Consider the following 22,115-nt stretch of genomic DNA (forward strand, 5'->3'; position numbering starts at 1 on the left):
CATGTTGATACCCTTTAAAGCAGGGGTCTCAAACTGGTGGCCCTCCAGCTGTTGCGAAACTACAAGTCCCATGAGGCATTGCAATGCTGAAAGTTACAAGCATGACTCCCACAGGCAGAGGCATGATGGGACTTGTAGTTTCGCAACAGCTGGAGGGCCACCAGTTTGAGACTCCTGCTTTAAAGACCCTTCAAGTACAGAAAAATACAAATGCCAGAAATGCATTCAACTCCCAATTTCCCTTTGTACGCTGACACAAATTTTGTAGACTAAAACGGCATACAATAGTGTCAGCCCTGCCCAGTTGTCTTTTTTCTAAACTACTGAATCTCTTCCCTTTCTCCACAATTTAAGGACTAATCGTTTTGTAATCCAAGATAAGAACTACAAGAGCTAATAATACTGCTAGAGATAGCAAAGAACAGCTTTGAATTTCTGACAAGACCAACAGGTATTTTCCGCACTTGTTGAACATGTATAACAAAATGCATTCAATTGTGTATTAAACAGAAAAAAAAGGGGAGCAAATAAAAGAAATGTATTGTTAGGGTTTACATACATTTTAAGACACAAGGGGACATGTATTTTGCAAGGCTTACACACATTAGGCACCAGGAATTAACAATGGCCACACTAGGGTACTACAGCCAAAAGGTACCAAAATGTAGCCAAGAGGTACCAAAAGTGGTCTGTCAATACAAAGCATCATATGTTCCTTTCAGGAAAAAAATGTAAAAGTAGGTGGCAGATAGGAAGTAAAATGTAATCTTGTTGAAGTAGATGGTGATTTACTTACTGCATTAATATACAGGCAACAATCAGCAGAGCTGTGGCTACCACGGACACCACTACTAGTGCAGTAATAGTCTGTTTCTTCTGATTTGCTGCCACCACCGCCAGGAGGTCGGCATGCTCACAACGTATACCCACATAGCCTGGAATACATCTGAAAAAAAAAAACATAAAAAGGGAACTCAATGAGCATCCTTTTTTTTTCCCTAAGAAATGCAGTTATGAATAGCCTGGTAAACATGTGAAAGGAAGCCTAGAGTTCCATTACCTACTTGAAAATTGTAAATATGACATTTCATATGCAATATTTACACTTACAAAAATATTTTAAAAAAATATGTATACACTATATACATGTAATATAATTGTGCACCTGTGAATAATAATTCCCTCTCTCGTCTACATTGCCTGTAGGTGAAGGATACATTTTACCGTCTAGTGAAATTTTTCTCTATTGTTTTTCATTCACACAAGCAAACAACTGCAACAGTAGCCAAGTAAATGACCTAGAAGTACATAAAATCTTATCCTTGCTGAGCTTTCATAGCTCTTGTCAATATAGATAATCAAAGGTTATGCGTTTTATTGGGGATATTCTGAAGAATTGATGTGACGGTGCATTTGATCATGACGAATGGATTTTAATACGGCAGGTCACAGACATAGAATAAATGAAAATACCGATGATGCTGCTTCATATCACAGTATCTGTACGTCAAACGCATTTTTTGAGAAGGGTTTATTACGGATCAAAGTGGAGTTTGTTCCTGATAAATTACTACTACTATGCTAGTTTCTAGAACAGCTCTTAGAACTTTTGCTATTTTAAAGCTGAACTCCAGGCAAACTGTTAAATACACAGATGAAATACATACACAATATTGCCAAAGGTATTGGGATGCCTACCTTTTTTTAATGGCATCTTAGTCTTAGTCTGCAGGGTTCAATAATGAGTTGGCCCACCCTTTGCAGCTATAACAGATTCAACTCTTCAGGGAAGGCTGTCCAGAAGGGTTAGGAGTTTGTCTATGGGAATGTTTGACCATTCCTCCAGAAGCGCATTTGTGAGGTCAGGCACTGATGTTGGACAAGAAGGCCTGGGTTGTTTTTCAGGGGTTGGGCTTGACCCCCTTATTTCCAGTGAAGGGAACTCTTAAGGCGTCAGCATACATTTTGGACAATTTCATGCTCCCAACCAACTTTGTTGGAACAGTTTGGGGATGTCCCCTTCCTGTTTCAACATGATTGGGCACCAGTGAACATAGCAAGGTCCATAAAGACAGGGATGAGCGAGTTTGGGGTGGAGGACTTTGACTGGCCTTCACAGAGTCCTGGCTTCAATCTGATAGGACACCTTATGAATCATTTAGAAAGGAGACTGTGAGCCAGGCCCTTCTCGTCTAACATCAGAGCCTGACCTCACAAATGCGCTTCTGAAAGAACAGTCTAACATTCCTATGGACACACTCCTAAACCTTGTGGACAGCCTTCCCAGAAGAGTTGAAGTTGCAAAGGGTATGCCAACTCAATAAATAAGACTGGGATGCCATTAAAGTTCATATGTGCGTGTAAAGGCAGGCGTCCTAATACTTTTGGCAATATAGGGTATATGGGAGCTCTCTTAATTAAATAATTTGTATTTCTGCCTAGCCATTCCTGCCACACAGTTCAACCCTATCTGGCAGGCAAAGAGACCTGATTTTTCTCTAACATTGACAGGTATTGTCCCTCACCCACCCTAGACTGGTCAGTGAAAGGAGAAGTATCAATTTGTCACTTTCTCTTTATCAGTATGTCCCTTGTTATCATATGACCCTTGCAGCATAACTGACTGGGCTCCTTATGCTGCTTCTCTTTCTCCCAGCCTGAGCCCTGTTGTACAGGGACTGCAAAAATCTGATAGCAACTAAGATTTTGTTATTTTCACTGCTTGCATTCAGAAAATACATGTATTGAACATATACTGTATGGTGGTAAGCTAGTGCATTAGTCGTGCTGCTGTATCTTTTACAATGAAAGGTTTTGTTTATTTTATGATTGTAACTCTTTGTGTTTTATAAACACAGTCATTGCTTCTTGTAGTTAGCAAATCTCCCTGAAGAAGACACGGTAGGCGAAACATGCTGGAGTTTCAACTTAATGTGATCACAAGGATTATTTGTATATGTAATGTTTTTAACACTGATTAAATTTTTTTTAATGTAAAACATTTAGAATTCATTTTAAAATGTTTTTTAAGTGTTATTCCGGTACCTTTAAAGCCCCCTTTTTCCTCTTTATGTTGGTTCTGTTAAAAATGTTCTTAACTGTGTTGGTACCTTGGGGTAGTCTAATGGGTCTTATAGTATAATGAGTCAGAGAATAGATGTAATAAATGTCTGCGTCCAGGGCCGATCATTCGCAGGTAAATCACTCCATGAGTCCTGCTGATAACTGAAAAGCCACTGCAGTAAAATCTCCTACTACCCAGACTCTTGTTTCATGCAGAAACAGAATTCATTCTTACAAGCAGAGCGTCTGTTAGGAGTCCCGGTGGTAGACAGCCTCTCCATAGAATTTAATGGAGGTTTTCCTGTGCAATCAGAAGAGGCTGTGCAGCATCTAGTGTGGAGCATTAAAGGAGACCTGCCATGCTAGAAAGATGGGCAGTATCCACCTGCTTTTAAAAATGCATGCTCCAAGACTGTCATTCTTTGAAAATGCTTGTTGCCTGGCTGTACTGCTGGCCCTCTTACTTTCTTACGGTAGTTACTGACTTAGAACAAGCATGCAAATAAGGACATCTGCCTTTTTTCTGACACACCTGACATGTTCAGAAGATCAGCAGGTCTGTTGGCCTAATAAAGTAACCTCTTATTTGTCAGTTGCAGCATTCCATGCTTTCAGATGAGTGTTGGTAATATAGTAACCTGGGAAGAAAATGATGACTTACACACAGGATGGTTCTGCCTCCTGCACCAGAAACCTGCAAGTCCCGTGGAAGCAGAAGTCATTGTGGGCTTCCGTGCAGTCTAGAAACGTGGCTCTCACTGCTGCTGCAACTGGAGGATCTGCAAATAAACATACAAAAGACCATATTAGAGATCAAGGCTTTGAGGTTGTCAAAAACGAACCGATTTAAAGTATATCTAAATCTAAATACTAAAATATCATATAAGCCTTACCACTTAAAGTGGTTCTTAGGCCCCATTCACACCTGAGCGTTTTGTAGCTTGAAGCCTGAAGCTACAAAACACTGGAGGGGAAAAAAATCTATTATTCTCAATGGAGATGGTCCAAGTTGCCTGAAACTGAACGCCTGAAGCTCAAACAAGTTTTGGACCCTTTTTTGTCGCTCGAATCGGGCAGATTTTGGCGTTTTTCTTCTTTTTACATTGGTGACCTTTTGCCCTGCACAAAATCGCGGTAAAAAACACTGCAAAAACGCAGTAAAATCACGCGATTTTCTGCCTGAAAGCGCTATGTTCAGGTGTGAATGGGGCCTTAGGGCTAAACATTTTTTACCTTAATGTGTGCAATATCAGCTCCCATACCCCTTTATATCTATATGAGCCCTCACTTGATCCAGCCCATATATAGCCACTCTTCCCCCTCTCACAGACTTTGCTGAGACAGTGCAAGCCATTGACTCCCATCCTGTCAAATCCTGTGACAAAGAAATGGGGAGCAATGTCTATAAATGCAGGCAATGCGATTTGGGATCGAGCCCGCAGGTGTACTGCAATAGAAAGTGAAGGAGGAGCCAGGAGCACCGGTGGGAGACCCAGAAGAGGAGGATCAGGCCCAGTTTTGCAATTCTATTGCACAATGCAGGTAAGTATAACACATTTGTCATTTAAACAAAGAAATTGAACTTTACAAATCACTTTAAGGTCAGCTGTCTCTCAACTGTGCTCCTGAGCTGTCACCCTATCACTTGCACTCCAGCTGAAGACTAAAATTGGCTGACACACATTCTGCAGGCGCGGTCAATTCAGAATAATGATATTAAGATTAGGTAAATGCATGTAGACAGAAAGTGACTGAAAAAGGATGGGGATTAACAAAACTTTTTTTCAAGGTAATTAGTTGTACATGTAGATGAACTCTGGAGTAGGTATTGAGGATCACCTATAATGAAAGTTCGCGTCACTTAAACAGTTTTAAGTGCCATATTTACTCATTACGTATGTATACTCCTGCTGTGCTGTACTATAAAATGGGCACCCTTTACTGCCCTTTCTCACAATGCAAGTCTATGTATCAGCCAATTGAAGATGCACTCCTCCAGTGCGTGAGAGATCTTAAGCCCCATACACACTATCAGATTTTCTGCTGATTTTTTCCATCAGATTTACCAAAACCATATAATATGAGGTCAAACCTTAGGGATTTCAATGTGTATGCAATCAGGCAGGCCCTTGTACTACATGGTTTTGGTAAACCTGAAGGAAAAAATCAGCAGACAATCTGATAGTGTGTATGGGGCTTTATTTTAACCGCTATACAGAAAGCGGAGTGATAGCACTGAGCCCCTAGAGTCACCTGATGGCGAGAATACATTTTTGATAAATACAGGTAAATTTAGCATCAAGCCGTATATATATATATATATATATATATATATATTGTGGCAGCACGCAGGTAAAATCACCTGGTTGTATTCAGGATGGGAAATATGTGTGTCCTAGATTCAGGCTGTATGCAGACTTTTACAATTAGAGGGGAAGAGTTAATGAGCCCAGCTGTATTAAGTGGGCTCATTAAGGCCTCTACAAAAAACCCCAGCATGCATAGGGAGATGCTCCATCCTGGAACCAGTTTTGTGTGTATAGACTGGGGAGTCTGAGATCTGTTCTGTGCGGTGAGTTAACGCCTGTGTGGCAAACCCCTACAATAGAGACAGGGACTGGGGCAGCACAAGGCTGTACCCAGTTGTTAGACAGGGAGTCTACGTGTGTAGTTAGAGGTCAAGCTGACCAGGATTTATTTTCTTGTTTTATTTTGTTTGGCTGTTTATGTATCACTGCATGTAGCAGAAATAAACCGGATCTTTTGTTTTTTGAACCTACACCGCTGTCTGCTGTGCCTGACTTTGTGTTGTGAACCCATCCAGGGGGTCACACACACCCGCTACCGAGCTAACCCCTCACAATATATATATATATATATATATATATATATATATATATATATATATATATATATATATATATATACACATACATTTCTTTTATGTTCTTAGCCTGGGGTTCAGCTTTAATTGTTTGTTTATGCAATATTCTGCCATACAAATGCTCCCCTCGGTCTAGCATATTGAAATGGGTTTTTCCAACAACTCATATATGATTTTAAAGTACTGGAAAGGCCCTGGAACTCCCTAGATACCTTTTTATATGAAGAGGATTTTGTTGCGTCAGTTGTATCAGTATCTGTCATATGATGGGTTAACTTTACCCCCTTGTCATTATCTCAGCCACACTTTGCAGTTGTATTGGAATTTGCTAAACAGCTTAAAACCTCCCTGGGCCAGGCAGCTGATAAATAAGTAATTGTTTTATATGCACAGGGAGAAACATGGACATTCCACAACTCTGATACAAAACTTGGCTTATTTTCCCAAGATTACAGGGTCAGTTTCTTGTCACACATGACTAAAGGGTGTATGTAAAAAGGGACAGCCATCCCCAGAACAGGTAAAGGGCTGTTATCTGAATAATACGGCCTGATACAAACACTACCTACACTGGTAGCAACAGTAATAACAGAGCCAAAAGGTACTGGAATATAAACCCGATCAGCCATAACTTTATGACAACTGACAGGTAAAGTGAATAACATCTATTATCTCAATACAATGGCATCTGAAAGTACGTGGTATATATTAGGCAGCAAGTAAACATGTTGTCCCTGATGTGAATGTGTTCAAAGCAGAAGGCATGTTTATTGTGTATGGGGTCATGCTGTAAACCCGTCAGGGTGCCCATGTTGACCCGTGTCCACAGCCAAAAGTACCTACAATAATGTTGCCATGTGGATGGCTGGGTGCTTGTACTTTGTTTACTAGGGGAAGAGATGGCTCCAGGATGCGGTATAAGAAGAAGACAAGCCGGTGGAGCCAGTGTGATGCTTTTGGTAATGTTCTGCTGGGAAACCTTGGGTCCTGCCATTCATGTGGATGTTACTTTGACTTGTACCACCTATCAAAAAACATTGTTGCTGACCAAGTACACCCCATCATGGAAACGATATTCCCCAGTGGCAGTGGCCTCTTTCAGCAGGATAATGCACCCTGCCACAATAAAAAAAATTGTTCAAGAATGGTTTGAGGAACACAACAACGCGTTTTAGGTGTTGACTTGGCCTCAAAATTCTCCAGGCCTCAACCCAATTGAGCATCTGTGGGATGTGGAAAAACAAGTCCGATCAATGGAGGCCTTGCAACATACAGGACTTAAAAGATATGCTACTGACAGCTTGAGGCCACATACCACAGTATACCTTCAGAGGACTAGTGATGCCCATGTCTCGACAGGTCAAGGCTGTTTTGTTGGCATAAGGGGAACCTACTTAATATTGGGTGGGTGGTCATAAAGGTATGGGTAATCGGTCTAGCATATCACTGATTTTATTTGCAATTTGATGTGCATTAGGTGCCATCTGAAATCTCACTATAAAAATATATATTCATTTTATATTGAGGATGACAAATTTATAAAAATTGTGTAGCCTAAAATAATAAAATTCTGTGAGTTCAGGCAGTCAGTTAGACCAGCCATTCTCAACGAGTGTTCAGTGGAACCTTAGGGTTCCTCCAGAGGTTGCTAGGGGTTCTTTGAGCTGTGGATGATTGACCTCCCATCTGATAATCCCAGGATTGATCTGTGCCCAAACAACATGGCACCAATGATCTTATAAGCGATCTTGAAGGTTGGCATTCAGACTGTCGATGTAAGGTGGCCATTCTTCCCTGACCACAAATGTAAAAATTATTTTCATACCGAGCCATGATAGCTTAAATTTCAGCAGGGGTTTCCCGAGACCTGAAAATGATTGCATTTTTTCAAGAACACATCTGAAATGTGGCAAAACGCATAATAACCACACTGGAATGCTTGAAAAACACACATCTAAAAATGGACCATAATGCACATGTCCTGCTATGATATGAAAAAATAAATAAAACATTTTGAAAACCATTAATCATTTTCCTTCCACTTCACAATTATGTGCCACTTTGTGTTGGTCTATCACATAAAATACATTAAGTTTTTAGTTGTAACATGACAAAATGTGAAATGTTTCAAGGGGCATGAATATCATTTTCAAGGCACTGTATGCATGTAAAAAATTGAATCTATAATGTATAGATTTTTTTTTTTTTATACTGTACTCTGTATAGGGCTTCATGAGACTCCTGAAGAAGCCATATTTCTGGTGAAACATGTAGAGCTGAAACCACTGTATATACATCTTGACCGCATGAAACGGTTTGTTGTTGGTTTTATAAGAAATATTTGATTGTCTGGTTTGTTACTTGGCTTTCATGATGCCGTTTGTTCACAAAGGCAGGCCATATATGGGTCGAATTTCAAAAGAGTTTTCTTTTGAAAATCTTGTGTAAGAATTTTCGTTCGAATTTCCCACCATTAGTGGGCGGCAACAACAGCTGATTTTCATGCGGCCATCGAATTTGAGTAATCGGGTATGTTGGACATTTTTTGAAAATCTAACGATTTTCTAATCAATGACGGGAGAATTTTGTGAGAAATGAAATCTAAAAAGAAATGAGCATGTGCGAGATAAGAAAATTCCCTAAAAGAAGATTCCCAGCCACACAAATTATTTTCTGTAGTACAAAACTGGAGGTGAAATTGAAGGCTTGGTTGGTAGAATTTTGAAATCGATGGTGGCACCATCAGATCACAAAACGCACAAAATTTCAGATTTTCAAAAGAAAATTTATTTCGTAATTTGACCATGTATGGCCAGCCTAGGGTTCTCTAATAAACCTTTGAGGGCTTCATAGAACAGCTGTATTTATACAGAGATTAAATTATACACAAGTGGACTCTATTTACTAATTAGGTGACTTCTGAAGGCAATTGGTTCCACTAGATTTTATTTAGGGGTATCAGAGCAAAGGTAGCTGAATACAATTGCACACCACACTTTTTAGAGATTTACTTTAAAAAAAAAAATTTGAAAACCATTTATCATTTTCCTTCCACTTTCCAATTATGGCCAACTTTGTGTTGGTCTATCACATAAAAAAACAATAAAATACATTTACATTTTTGGTTGTAACATGACAAAATGTGGAAAATTTCAAGGGGTACGAATACTTTTTCAAGGCGCTGTAAAGCTTTGCAAATGCCCCCTCACCCCAATGAGAGAACAAGTGGACCAAACAAAAGGCTGTCCCGGCACTGACTTGTGGGCTGTGGGGGGAGGGGTCATGTGCTCCCCCCTGTATACCCAAAAGTATATGGTTGTTGACAAACTCTAGGAGCTAAGTACAGGATAGTAGAATCCCAAATATTTTAAGGATAAAAAATTTGCCAAGCCTATATAAATAATTGGTAATGCAAAAAAAGAAAAAAAGAAGAAGAAAATACTATTTTTGTAACACAGCACAAGGCTACACGCACAGTCACAGGGCGCACCAACCTTCATGCGTTTTTATTTATTGAAAAGCCTGTGGCGTGCAAAACACACCCAAAAACTTCCACCCGGTGCCAAAAAAAGTGCACACACATCAAGAGTGAACACAAAAATGTGCAACGGGTGTCCTACTGTCCTTCACTAGGAAGGACCTTACCCTGATCTCCCGGGGCGTTAAGCTCCAGATGGGGACTATACCAGACGACCGCCTTTCTCCGGAAGGTCTGCCGAAACAGACCCACCCAGGTACTAGGATAGAGGTTCCCCCGAAGGGAGACCCCCCAAAGAGAAGGCAAACCAAGCCAGAAGGCCTATGTCCACCCTCCCACAAAACTTTCAGGGTTGGCCCGAGGACCGACACCCTACTCGTCAAACGTGCAGTGACGAAACAAAAAATGTGACACAACACACAAAGATAAAATAAATAAAGTGAGGAAGGGATAGTGGAGAAGGAGAGTGAAAAGGTGGCCATTGTGTAATACAATGACCAGGCCCTCCGGCAACCTTCATAAGTTAGTGTGCCAAAAGGCATCGTCCTGTGTACATCGGGAGCTGTGCAACTGGGGCTATTTTGACCACGTGTGTTACCACATCTGTGATTTCATCATGGAGAGCAAGTCGAAACAAAAAGCAATGTGAAATTCTGCCTGAAACTGGGCGAATCTGCCACAGAGACATTTGTCATGTTTCGCCAAGTTTATGATGAAGCTGCCATGAGTTGAAGATTCAGCTCAAAGGTTGATCATTTTGACACCATTCTAGAGATCCAGCGCAAATAGCAAAAGGTTCTTGACACGCTTTGAAAAGAAGCCTTCCAGGACACGTTTCCGGAAGTGGCAGGAATGCTGGGATCACTGTATTGCTGTGCAAGCGGAATATTTTGAAGGTGATAGTGTGTAAACGTAGATAAAGTACTTACTCAAAACTTTTTCATACCACCTCATATAGAAATACTGTATACAGATATATGTTATTTGTAATTCATTGTAACAATGTGATTTTTAGTTTTTGTTCATTTTCATTTATTTGTTTACTAGGAAAAACCCATGAAGAATGTACAATTTGCATCCAAAATATAACTACACTGCGGCACGGTGTGAACGGGGAACCGTAGAAGCAGGAACTCCTGAATATGTTCTTGTTGATGATAGATTTATTTGCTTTACAAGTGATTGTCCCTTTATTCCTTCCTGTGTACAATGTACTATAACATGGTGGTCTTGGCTGGTTCAGGAGGCCACCTATGAGTTGTATTGTCTTACTTACCTATTCTTTCCTAATTCCATCAACATTACAACAATAAGAAAACTCTGAACTATCTGTGGCCACCTGTTTACAGCTGCTTTGAACTTTATCACAGATGTCTATTTCTTTGAACCCTTTTCTCCCGTTACTTAATAACCTCATTTGCAACTATACGGGACTTAACCCCAGCCATACCATATCGCCAATTCAGATGTCCCCACAACAAAAAACTTTCAGTAACAGCTTCTTTTCAAAGGAATGACCTGCACGTCCTCATCCATTAACCTTTGAATCTGTGATCCAAGTGAGAACATGAAAACGCCTTTTGTTTTTAGGAAGGCCCTCCTGTAAAGTCTCCTTCACACCTAGTAGCACACATGAATAGGTGTTAATAGTTCCTTACAGCTTCCTTCTGAAATAACACATTAAACCGCAGCACGTAGATAGGAAGCAGCCACATAGGAAAGAATGGGATTTCTAGTAGAAATGCATTTTAATGCAGGGAAGTTAATGTGTTTTATTGCTCTATTATTTTCTCTTCATGTGCCAAGAGAAAGCAAAAATTGAGAGTAGAGCCAGACCCAATGGCAAGTTATAACCAGGATTGATCTATTATCCTTCTGTGCATCTCGCACTTAAGGTATACACTAGTACAGGGGTCTCCCACAGTGGTGGCTAATGCTACAAAATTGTTTTGGGGGGGCGCAAATAAACCCCTCCAGGTCCGCACTCACCCTACAAAGCCCTCCAGCAGTCATGACTCCCCTGATACACAGAGCCGCGGCTTCAGTGTTAACCTAGTGAGCTTTCCGGGTTTCAAATCTTCAGCCTCCTGTCCTGATTGGCCAGGACGAGAAGCTGGAAACCAATGGCAAATATTGATTTGCTAAATCACAAGTGGGAGGGTTCGGGGTTGCAGTGCAGTGCTCTGCACCCCGAATACAACCTAAAACGAGCTAAACTGTGCCCCTTATGGACCGCCCGCCACTGGTCTCCAAACTGCGGCCCATGGGCTGGATGTGGCCCTTTGCTTGCCTTTATCTGGCCCCCTAGGAACTATTCCTTTCACTGATGTGAGGCACTGTACCTTCCACTGACACCAAAGAAGGGGGGAACAGTGCATAGGAAATACAAGTGGTTCCAAAGGAACGAATAAACCCCAGTGGTATATGCATTTATCTATGTGTTCATCAGTTTGCCTGGAGTTTAGCCTCTGGGCCAAATCACACCATAAAAAAGCACTCCAGATATGTTCCGGATGCGTTTCTGTATGCGCGTTTTTAATGCATTTTTGCAGAGTTCCAGTGCATTTCCAGGTGTATTCCAGATGCTTTATTTTTTTTCTTCCTATTTTTTTTTCCCACTGCAATGCATTCAGTGCTTTTTGACACCTTTTACCACATTTCAGCACAGTCCAGTGCAGGAAAAATGCAGCATGTTCTGCTTTTTTTTTTATTATCTGGAACTGGCGTGAAGTATGCCATTGGGACCCCATTTCCATGTGTTATTGATGCAAAAAAAAAAAAAAAAAGAAATGAAAACCCGCAGTGGACTGCATGTAGTGCAAACTGGCCCTGAGTAGGGATGAGCTCAGGTGTGTTTGCATGGAACACGTGCAGAGCCCGCCAGGAAGTCGGCGCAGCGGTGTGATAATCACAGGCAGTGAGACATTGCCCTGATGTGCGTCTGCAGAGATCGGGCAATGTCTCAATGCCTATGATTAGCGCAGCGCCAACTTCCTGGCGGGCTCTGCGTGTGTTCCATGTGAACATGCCTGAGCTTATCCCTAGCCTTGAGCATATCCAAAATAAAAATATAATATATTGCAAGTTATCAATTCTTAGATGTGGTTGCTGCCTTCATTTTCTTTTTTAGGCTTTTTTTCTCTTTATGTTTGACTGTCGATCCTGCCAGTAAGTCTGTTATTTTTCTACTTCCTTTAACAACCCAAGCTGCCAGCAAATGTGGCACTCAGATTGTTGGGATAAACCATTTACCATTGACAAGTGTGCTTTCAATGGTCAGCTTTTATTCATTTCATTAAAACCTTTATCCCATAATTTTTGTAACTGCTTAAAAAGGTGTTAACTAAATCTCTACAGATAGATAATAGGGCTATCCAAGAGTGGAAAAATCAATAAATAAAGAAAGAAATCGAATGCAGCCATCACATTTAAGAATTCTTAGCTGCAAGATTAAATTTTTATACTGGGGTTTAGATGCACTTTATTGAATACTAAATTAAATACAGATCCTTTAAATCTGCCTATAATTTTTTAATGACAGTGGTCTATACAAACTGACACATCAGCATGGATGTCACACCTCTTCCTTAAACTAAATCTCTCGAAGGCTTGATTCACACCTACGCATTTTTAGTGCTTTTTGCAGATTTGCACTACAGAACCTGTTCCATAGGAAACCATGGTAAATGGACTGTAGTCCAAATCTGCAAAATGCAAAAAGGACTAAAAATGCATAGGTGTGAATCCAGCCTAAAACCGAGTGGCAATATCCCCCCCCCCCCCCCCCCCATGACTTTTCCATCAAAATCAATAAAGCAACCATCAATCCCTCCCCTCATGCCAGGGTATTAGGTGTAATCCTGGACTCTGACCTGTCCTTTCAGTCCCAAATCCAATCATTGTCAATAAGTTTGCAGATTTAACCTCCGGAACATCTCTAAAATGTACCCCTTTTTAACGAATTAAACCACCAAGCTACTCATTCACTCCCTTGTTATCTCTCGCCTTGACTATTGCAACTCCCTTCTCATTGGCCTGCCTCTCCATAGGCTATCCCCTCTTCAGTCCACCATGAATGCTGCTGTCAGACTTATCTACCTTACCAACCACTCCTCTCTGCCAAGCCCTACTCTGGCTCCCGATCGCCCAGCAAATTAAATTCAAAATACTAACCACAATATACAAAGCCATTCACAACCCTGCCCCGAGCTACATCACCAATCTTGTCTCAAAATATCACTCAAACCGTCCTCTGCGCTCCTCTGAAGACCTCCTACTTTCAAGCTCCCTTGTCTCCTCCTCCCCTTCTCGTCTCCAGGTTTTCTCCAGAGCCTCTCCCATCCTCTGGAATCTCTACCTAAATCTGTCCATCTATCTCCTTCTCTAGCTGCCTTCAGGTAATCCTTGAAAACTCATCTCTTCAGGGAAGCCTATCACGCCTCCAACTAACCTTTTACCACTTCCATCAACTCATTCCCCACAGTTACAACTTTTTATACCACCTGCCCCACCCACCCTATTAGATTGTAAGCTCTTCTGTTCAGGGCCCTCTTAATCCTCTTGTATTTTATTGTATTGTATTGTCTCCCTTTTATATCATAAATCGCTGCATAAACTGTTGGCGCTATATAAATCCTGTATAATAATAAGAAGAATATCAATTCTGCTGCAGTCAAAGCCCTCTCATGCAGGAATGTCACACTTTCTTGTTCCTTTAGACCCCTTTCACAGGCGTTTTAGCGTTTGAAAGAAGCCGTAACTGCAATCCCAATGTAAAAGCCCGAGTACTTTCACACTGAGGTCCCTTTCACACTGGGGCTTTTTTCAGGCGCTTTAGCGTTAAAAAAAGCACCTGAAAGAAGCTGCAACTGCAATCCCAATGTGAAAGCCCAAGTGCTTTCACACTGAGGCGATGCGTTGGCAGGGTGTCAAAAAAAGTCCTGCAAGCAGCTGAATACACCGCTCCTAAAGCGCCCCTTCCCATTGAAATCTATGGGAAGCGCCTGAAAAACGCATGAAAAACGCATGAAAATCGATTTTAATCCTTTATTTGGCCACTAGCAGGGGTTAAAAGCGCCCCAATAGCGCTTGAAAAACACTGGTAAAGCGCTGCTAGTTTAAGCGGCGCTTTACGAGCCTTTTTCGGGCGCTGACATTGTGAAAGGGCTCTTAAAGCACTTGGGCTTTCACATGGGGATTGCAGATGAGGCTTCTTTCAAGCGCTTCACATTTTAACGCTAAAGCGCTTGAAAAACGCCTGAAAAACGCCCCAGTGTGAAAGGGGTCTTAAAGTGGAAAGCCCTTTTAACTATCCAAGCAAGAACAGACTACATTAGAAAAGCCGCTGACAAGAAGGGCGAGGGGATTCCAAGCCATTACACCCGCACTCACTAAAAAAATTGAAGGGGGTTGAAACGAAAAAACAGAGAAAGAAATGTTGCTTTTTTTTTTTAAAACCCTTTAAGTTCCCGGGCTGCCCTTTCAAAGGCGAGGATGCCCCAAACCTTGTAAAAAAAAAAAAAAGGCCTATTTATTGCCCTGCCAGCAGACATATTTGCAGACGGATCTTCCAAAAGACACAGCCTACTTTTCAACATCGCGCTGAGCAAACAAGCCGGGGCTGTTAATGAAATGCTCTTTGAACTCTTCGGAAAATAATTCAACTACAAACAAGAGTACATGCCTGCCTTAATGCATCAACCGAAAAATAAAATTCAGGAAATTCTGCGTTTATTAGCAGCCCCTCCTCCCGCCCATGGGGAAATCTGCGGGAAGAATAACATGGATTACCTGTTTTTATTTCTTTATTTTAATTTCTCTTTAGTGCTGCATCTTTATTAGAGGAGGAAAGACGTAAGAAAACCCCTTTCTTTTAAAGCAGGCGCCGTATAATCGGAAACACAGAACGGTTAGGAGTTTCGGATTTCAGCTCCTGACTTGAGATGGGAGGTTTATGAATGAAGTCTGTGATTGCTGGGACAGTGTATAGAGGCATGTCACTTGTGATTATGGAGCCGAGTCGTCGCCCAGTGAAAACATATAGGTTACACAGTGCAGCTACAATCCGAAGGCCAGAGGCTGCAGATCTTCACCATTCTACAGGCCTAATGTTTTCCCTGCTAGAGACGCCATCAAAGCCCTGGAAGGGATATCACTGCATCTAATACATGCCAAGTGACACAAAACACGGGAACACAGGCTGCTGGGACAGATGGCTGTCTATGTATAAACAGGCTGCTAGCACAAGGTGATACAATGGAGTCTTCCCTATGGGCCTGCATCTATGTGATGTAGTAGGGGAAAGGAAGGAGCCAATGGCTGGCATCACTGCTTTAGGATTTACTAGAAAAAATGCCCCATCGTTGGTTTCAACAAAAGGAATGGTTCCCCATTGTTGGCGTCATTGGAAATAATGGTGCCTCCTTGTTGGGCTCAGTCAGGGGAATATTGAACCAAGGGCCGGATAGTGTGGAGACCAATACCCCAGAGGAACCCTCAAAACTATTTTCAGGTATCAGGGAATCCCTGTTCAAAAGAGGTAATTGGGAGATCAGTAGGAAGAATGTCTACTACATTGGTGGTCAGAAGAAAAAATGCCGGACTGCTGGACTGGCACTTAAAGTGGTTGTAGACCTCTGACATGAAATATGAACAAAGCATAACCCTCTATCATGTGTACTTGTCTATGTTAGGAGCACTAAGTGTCATTTCTGTCTGCTGCTTCCTTCATTTGCTATCATCATGAGTCACTTCTGACACGTTTTCCTGAAACCAAGAGAAAAATGGTGACGGGGAGGGATCTCCAGTTAATTGACAGCCACAGCTCTGTTCTTGTGAGCTGTGTGGAGGGAGGCGTTTCCTTTCCCCCCAATCAGCTTTCAACGCTCTCCTTACTGAGCTTTACAGAGTGTATTTTCAGCTCCCCGCCCCCCTTTTTCTGAACTCTCAAGCTTTATTAACCCCTGGGCGCTGATGGAACGCAAATATGCATGTGTTTGCAAAAGTGTGCTAACTAAACCCTTGTTTTTAACGCATACTGTTGGACAGGTTAATTCAGTTGGTAAGCAGACTGGTTGGTGAGTTGAGCTGGGAATTTTCTCTGGTCTCGTTTTGTACAAAAATCTGTGGCCTTTCTGTGGGAGAGCCTTGGCCCAGAGAGGCCACAGATTTGCGTACCAATTAGCAGACACAGCTGTGCCGAGTGTGATCGCCCTGCTCGCTCCTGGCACAGTTATCAATGGCTAATGGAAAGCTCCCAATCATGTGACTGCCATGACAGCCAATCACGTGATCATAAACCCCTCCTTGCCTCCTGAAATGTCTCAAAAGTGCCAGGAGGCGCCAGCGCAAAGGGGTTAATTCAGTACTTTGAATGGATGTAGAGAAGCAAAGACTGCAGATAAACAGATACAACATATCTAGGTGGATTAGTTTCATCTCTGTGTATCACCTGAGGCCAGTCACTTTACTGGGTACATGTAAGGTTTTACAACCACTTTAAAGGGTCAGTCCACTCAAGCTAAAGCATATCTAAACCCAAAAACTTAATGTATTATATTGCAGCTTGCCAGTCTGTAGACGTGTTGGCTGTGTTCATTATATATTTTTTAAAGCTTTCTCTGTTATTTTGCAATCCTGCAAAGAAGGCCCCTTTCACACGAACAGTACGATCAGGTCAAGTTTTTCAGGCAGACCTGACAGAAAGCTCCATGTCAGTTTATGGCAAAGAAGTTGCAAACAGATGTGCATTAGTTTAAATTTGTGCATTTGTTTACATCGGCTTACCCGTCAGTCTGTCAAGGTCAGAGAAGAAAAATGGAAAGGGTCTGCTTCCTTTCTGTTTTTGCAGACCAAAATGTGATGGGTCAGAGGTCTGTTTTACATAGTTATATGGTTACATAGGGGGAGAGTTACTAAAACTGGTGTGCACAAAATCTGGAGCAGCTTTGCATAGTAGCCAATCGGCTTCTAACTAGCTTGTTCAATTAAGCTTTGACAATAAAACCTAGAAGATGATTGGTTACTATAAACAGCTGCACCAGATTCAGTGTGCTCCAGTTTTGGTAAATCTCCCCCAGAGTTATATGGTTGGTAAGGTTAAATAAAGACATCAGTCCATCCAGTTCAACCTGTGTAAGTGTATTTATGTCTCTGCCATTTCTCATATCCCTGTAAATTGTGTTTGCCAAGATGCCCATCTAGGGTTATTTTTTAAATCATCAACACTTCCTTTTGCCACCAATTGTGGAAGGGAGTGCCACATCGTTACTGCTCTACAAGTAAAGAACACCCTAAATAGTTTATGGTTACACCGCTTCTTTTCCAGCTTCATTAACTGGCAATGTGTCTTCTTAAGCAATCTGAGACTGAGTTTTCATCTGGCCACTCAAAGTCAAATCTAACATGGCTCCAAATAGCTCCGGTTTGTAAATACAAAAAAAAAAAAAAAAAAGGCACAGATGTCCAAAAGGAACATCCCCCCCATTGTGCTCCAATCTGCTGATTGGACCAGATGGTATCCTCTGTGAAGGGGGCTTAAAGTGGAATTCCAGCTTAAACCTAACTAGCCTTAAAAACTGTTTCCTCTCTCCTCAACACCTATGCTTCTTAACCTGTGTAAGAATGATGTATGTGCTTACATGTTTTGAGCCCGCTCCAGTCAAGTCATGTAATTCCACTCAAATGAAATCTTATTCTTTCCTATGGGCCTGGGGTTGGTTCGCATCTATGTGATGTAGTAGGGGAAAGCAGGGAGCCTATGGCTGGCATCACTGCTTTTGAGTTTACTAGAAAAAATGCTGCATCGTTGGTTTCAACAAAAGGAATTGTTCCCCAGTGTTGGTGTCAGTGGAAATAATGGTGCCTCCTTGTTGGGCTCAGTCGGAGGAATAGTGCCCCAAGTGCCGGATAGGTAAGCAAAAGGTAGCTTTTGGCCCATAGGCCACAGTTTGGAGACCAATACCCCAGAGGAACCCTCAAAACTATTTTCAGGTCTCAGGGAATCCCTGTTCAAAAGAGGTAATTGGGAGGTCAGTGGGAAGAATTTCTATTACATTGGTGGTCAGAAGAAAAAATGCCCCCTTACAATGGTGATCAAGAATGCCCAACAGCTAAAAATATCTGCAGAGTGTTGTTAGATCTGGAACTATGCTGGTGCCATCAGATGGGTGGTCAATTAGCCATAGCACAAGGATCCACTAAGGACCTTTGACTGAGAATGGCCGATCTACACCAAACCAAGCATATTTAATACATATCCCTACAATGCTTTCAATCTACAAGTACGCAAACTGTGCTCTTAATGCTCGTTCTTTTATTCCTGCTAAGTACAAACCTCCATGCAATGCTGGCTTATATAGATTTGTTTTGGGCCTTTTCTACACTTGCCAATTTTCATGCAACAAAAGGCATATATTTTGCTGCAAGAAAAAGCATTTTGAGCAGAAATCTCATTCTCTCCTAAGGGGTTGGTTCACATCTATGTGATGTCGTTTTGGAAATAGAAACTATAGCCCGTTTACCCCTATGCATGTACCACACATGCTGCAAGCACACAAAAGTGTGACTCCACTCCAAATGTTACTGGACAAATCCATTCCAGTTCCCACAAGTCATTTTCTGTGCAGCATTTTTTTGCATTTTTTTTTCCAAGGATGCAGACTGCACTCCCTAAAACAGAAGGCCACTAGAGGGAGCAACTATACGAATATACGAGAAAACTAGTAATAGAGCACCTGTCTAAGGCTAAGAATCACTGAATGGATCCAATGACAATTCTTTAAATTATTCTTTGTAAATGGTAGCATTGTAGATCTACATGTGTGCCACTGTTTTTTTCTTTGATCCCACAAAGGACAGGTTTTCTTGCTTTGAAGCAAGGCAATTACATCCAAATTTTCTGTCTACGGCCACATCAAATACAGCTGGGGGTCATTAATCACGGCTGTTGGCATGTGTTAAAAACACAGAGGCTCTCAGACAACGCTAGGTGTTTTTTTTTTGGTTAAAAAAAAAATATGAACAAACACACAATTACAGAATGTGACAGAAATGAAAATGACATGCCTACACTATTCTGCCAAATATGACTATGGATTCCACAAATCGGCAGAAGAGTGACCCGTTACCAGCTTTTCAATTATCAAGTGTTTGATTGCTAAGGGTCACCAGGGAATGTTGCTTCCACTTCTGAAATCTGATATAACACAGCTGACTTACTGGTAATGGTTATTGCCAAAGATCGACTACATGGCCAGAAGTTTGTAGAAACCAGACCATCACTAAGCAGGCGAAAGTATGTGGACATCCTTTAGTTCAGGTGCTTCCAGTAAAGGGTACTTATTGTTACAACATAAAGACAATTGTGCATGTCCAACCTTGTGGAAACGGTTTGGGGAATGTTCTTTTCTGTTCCAGCATAACTTCTCTTGGGCACAAACCCAGATCCATTAAGAAATGGTTTACGAGTTTGTTGTAGAGCAGGCACGTCAACCGCAAATGAAACAGTAAGTCAAACGGAGTGGAACAAATTTTCAAGAGGGCCGCAATACATTCATTAAGGCCTGTGCCTTAAAAACTCTTTACTAAAGATATAAGAAAGTATATCATATTTACTTGTTTTAAACTTTTTTCATCCATTTCTTCAGTTAGTTTCTGGTTTGCATGCCTAGGCAAATTATGTCATAAATCCCAGGAGTCTTCAGGAGGGGAGGAGGGGCTTTCGCAGCAAAGCACACCCTCCTGCCTACATGCCTGAGCTAAGTGCAGAGGGATTCCAGGATTTAGATGTTACATGAATCATCTGCCCTTACTCAAGATGGCCACAGCCAGAAATGCTAGGAAGCATTTTTTAAGATGATTTCTCAGCAAAATAAAACATGGAGACATGGATGAATGGGGAAGTTTACTTTGAATACTGAAAATGTATGAAATGATGTTCTTGTTTTGTGGCATTCAGATACAATGTAGATCCACTTTAATTCCCCCCCGCCCCCCCCCAAAAAGGATTATAGCACTTTGGTATATCATAGGAATGACTGCAACTTACAACATGTTGTACCAGAGAAAGGGACCATAAATAATTAATTGAAGTATTACACAGATAAATTACATAAAGAAGTATTTCTTTTGTCAACTGGAGAATAGCTGGGCCCTCTTTTAGTTAAATTACTTAAACCACTGAGGACCACAAAGAAGGACTAAGAGGGCTACATGTTGTTCAATATTAAAAAGGTATAGAACTGTGGTTTCCAAAGTGCAGCTCTGGGGCCAGATGCGACCCTTTGCTTGTCTTTATCTGGCCCTTGGGGCATTATTCCTACCACTGATCCCAACAATGGGGCATAATTCCTGCCATTGTCACCAACAATGGGGTACTATTCCTTCCAATAATACCAATGATGGGGCATAGTGCCTTTCACTGACAACAAAATGGGGCACTATTCCTTCCAACGACATCAACTATTTCTCCCCCTAATCGGGCACTGTTTATTCCCACTGGGCACAGTCTGCCCCCCCCCCCCCAAGTCTGAAGGACAGTAAACTGGTCCTTTCTTTAGACTCCTGGTACAGACAAAACAGAGTGGCCTACACAGAGCCCTGACCTCAACTCTACTGAACACCTTTGTGATTAACTGGAATGCCAAGTGCTAGCTAGGTCTTTTCATTCAACATCAGTAACTAAGGAGGGTATCGGGGAACCCCTAGTACAAATGTTTATATCACTCAGAGGTCGTTTTGAAGCATTTATTTATTAAGAGCATCAAATGCAGCTAAAGCATTTCAGGGGAAAGACCCCTCCCCCCCTTCCTTCCTCAAACGTCGAGTAGTGAATGTTTTTACAATTACAATGAGTTACACAAGACTCTCACATCTAAATGGCACTTAACTGTCAGCTGGACATATCAGTACCTAGCCTTACAAATGTTTATTGGCTGAATGTGCACAAATTGTGGAGAATGGTATAACCACAAGGAATAACAATAAAACTAGAGTAGCAAACTCCAGAGCAAATAGGCACCTTCAGGTGTTGTGGTCCTTCAAGGTAGGTACACCTAGAGCACACAGCACTCATGTTAGGATTTGACTCTGCTCTCAAACACTGGAGCCCCTGTTGAGAATCCAAGGAAAGCAATGTCCGTGGACAAGGAATGATTGTATTTTAAATTCTAACTGGTATGAAAGGCTCAATCTTGCTGTAGATCTGAAGGCACAATAAAAACCTCCAACTATTAAAAGTGCTTGTTGTAGAGAACTTAGATTTTTCACCTCCATGCTGACAGGAGGAAGCAGCAGAATGAATGGAGTGGCAGTTTCTTAACTGGCCATACACGGAGTCAATTTCAACTAGTTCCTGGTGGGTGGGTGGCCATGCTGATCCATTCCATTCGACAAAAGATCGACTCAAAGGTTAAATTTTGTTGAAGTCAGCTGCTGGTAAATTTTCAACTGAACAGCAGCTGCATCCAATCAGATACAGGGACTGTGAGTATTGCAGCAATGTCAGCTATTAGAATACAATAGCATGACTGGGGAATTTGTCCATCTATGCTTAGATTTTTTTTTATTCAGCTTAAAACAAAGCCTAAACAAAAGAAATCTCACAGTGTATTGCCAGCTTTGAGCTTCTACTGAATCTCTGTCCAGTCAAAAAGCTGGGGTGTGTTTTGGATCAAGTTGCGCTAAAAGGGA

The 22,115-nt window shown here is 41.5% G+C and overlaps 1 protein-coding gene across 1 annotated transcript in view; it reads right to left on the reverse strand.

The window, feature by feature from the left end:
- TGFA (transforming growth factor alpha) overlaps positions 1 to 22,115 on the reverse strand; it is a 93,752-nt gene that overhangs the window by 13,992 nt on the left and 57,645 nt on the right. The window contains exons 3-4 of the mRNA XM_077469452.1: positions 3,725 to 3,842; positions 797 to 946 (exon numbers count right to left, since the gene is read on the reverse strand). Of these exons, the coding sequence (XP_077325578.1) occupies positions 797 to 946; positions 3,725 to 3,842 (268 nt within the window). The remainder of the gene's footprint in view (positions 1 to 796; positions 947 to 3,724; positions 3,843 to 22,115) is intronic.

This window comes from Lithobates pipiens, unplaced genomic scaffold (genome assembly GCF_037356315.1).
Source record: "Lithobates pipiens isolate NorthernLeopardFrog02 unplaced genomic scaffold, aLitPip1_a1.2 Scaffold_8, whole genome shotgun sequence".
In the NCBI taxonomy this organism is placed as follows: Eukaryota; Metazoa; Chordata; class Amphibia; order Anura; family Ranidae; genus Lithobates; species Lithobates pipiens.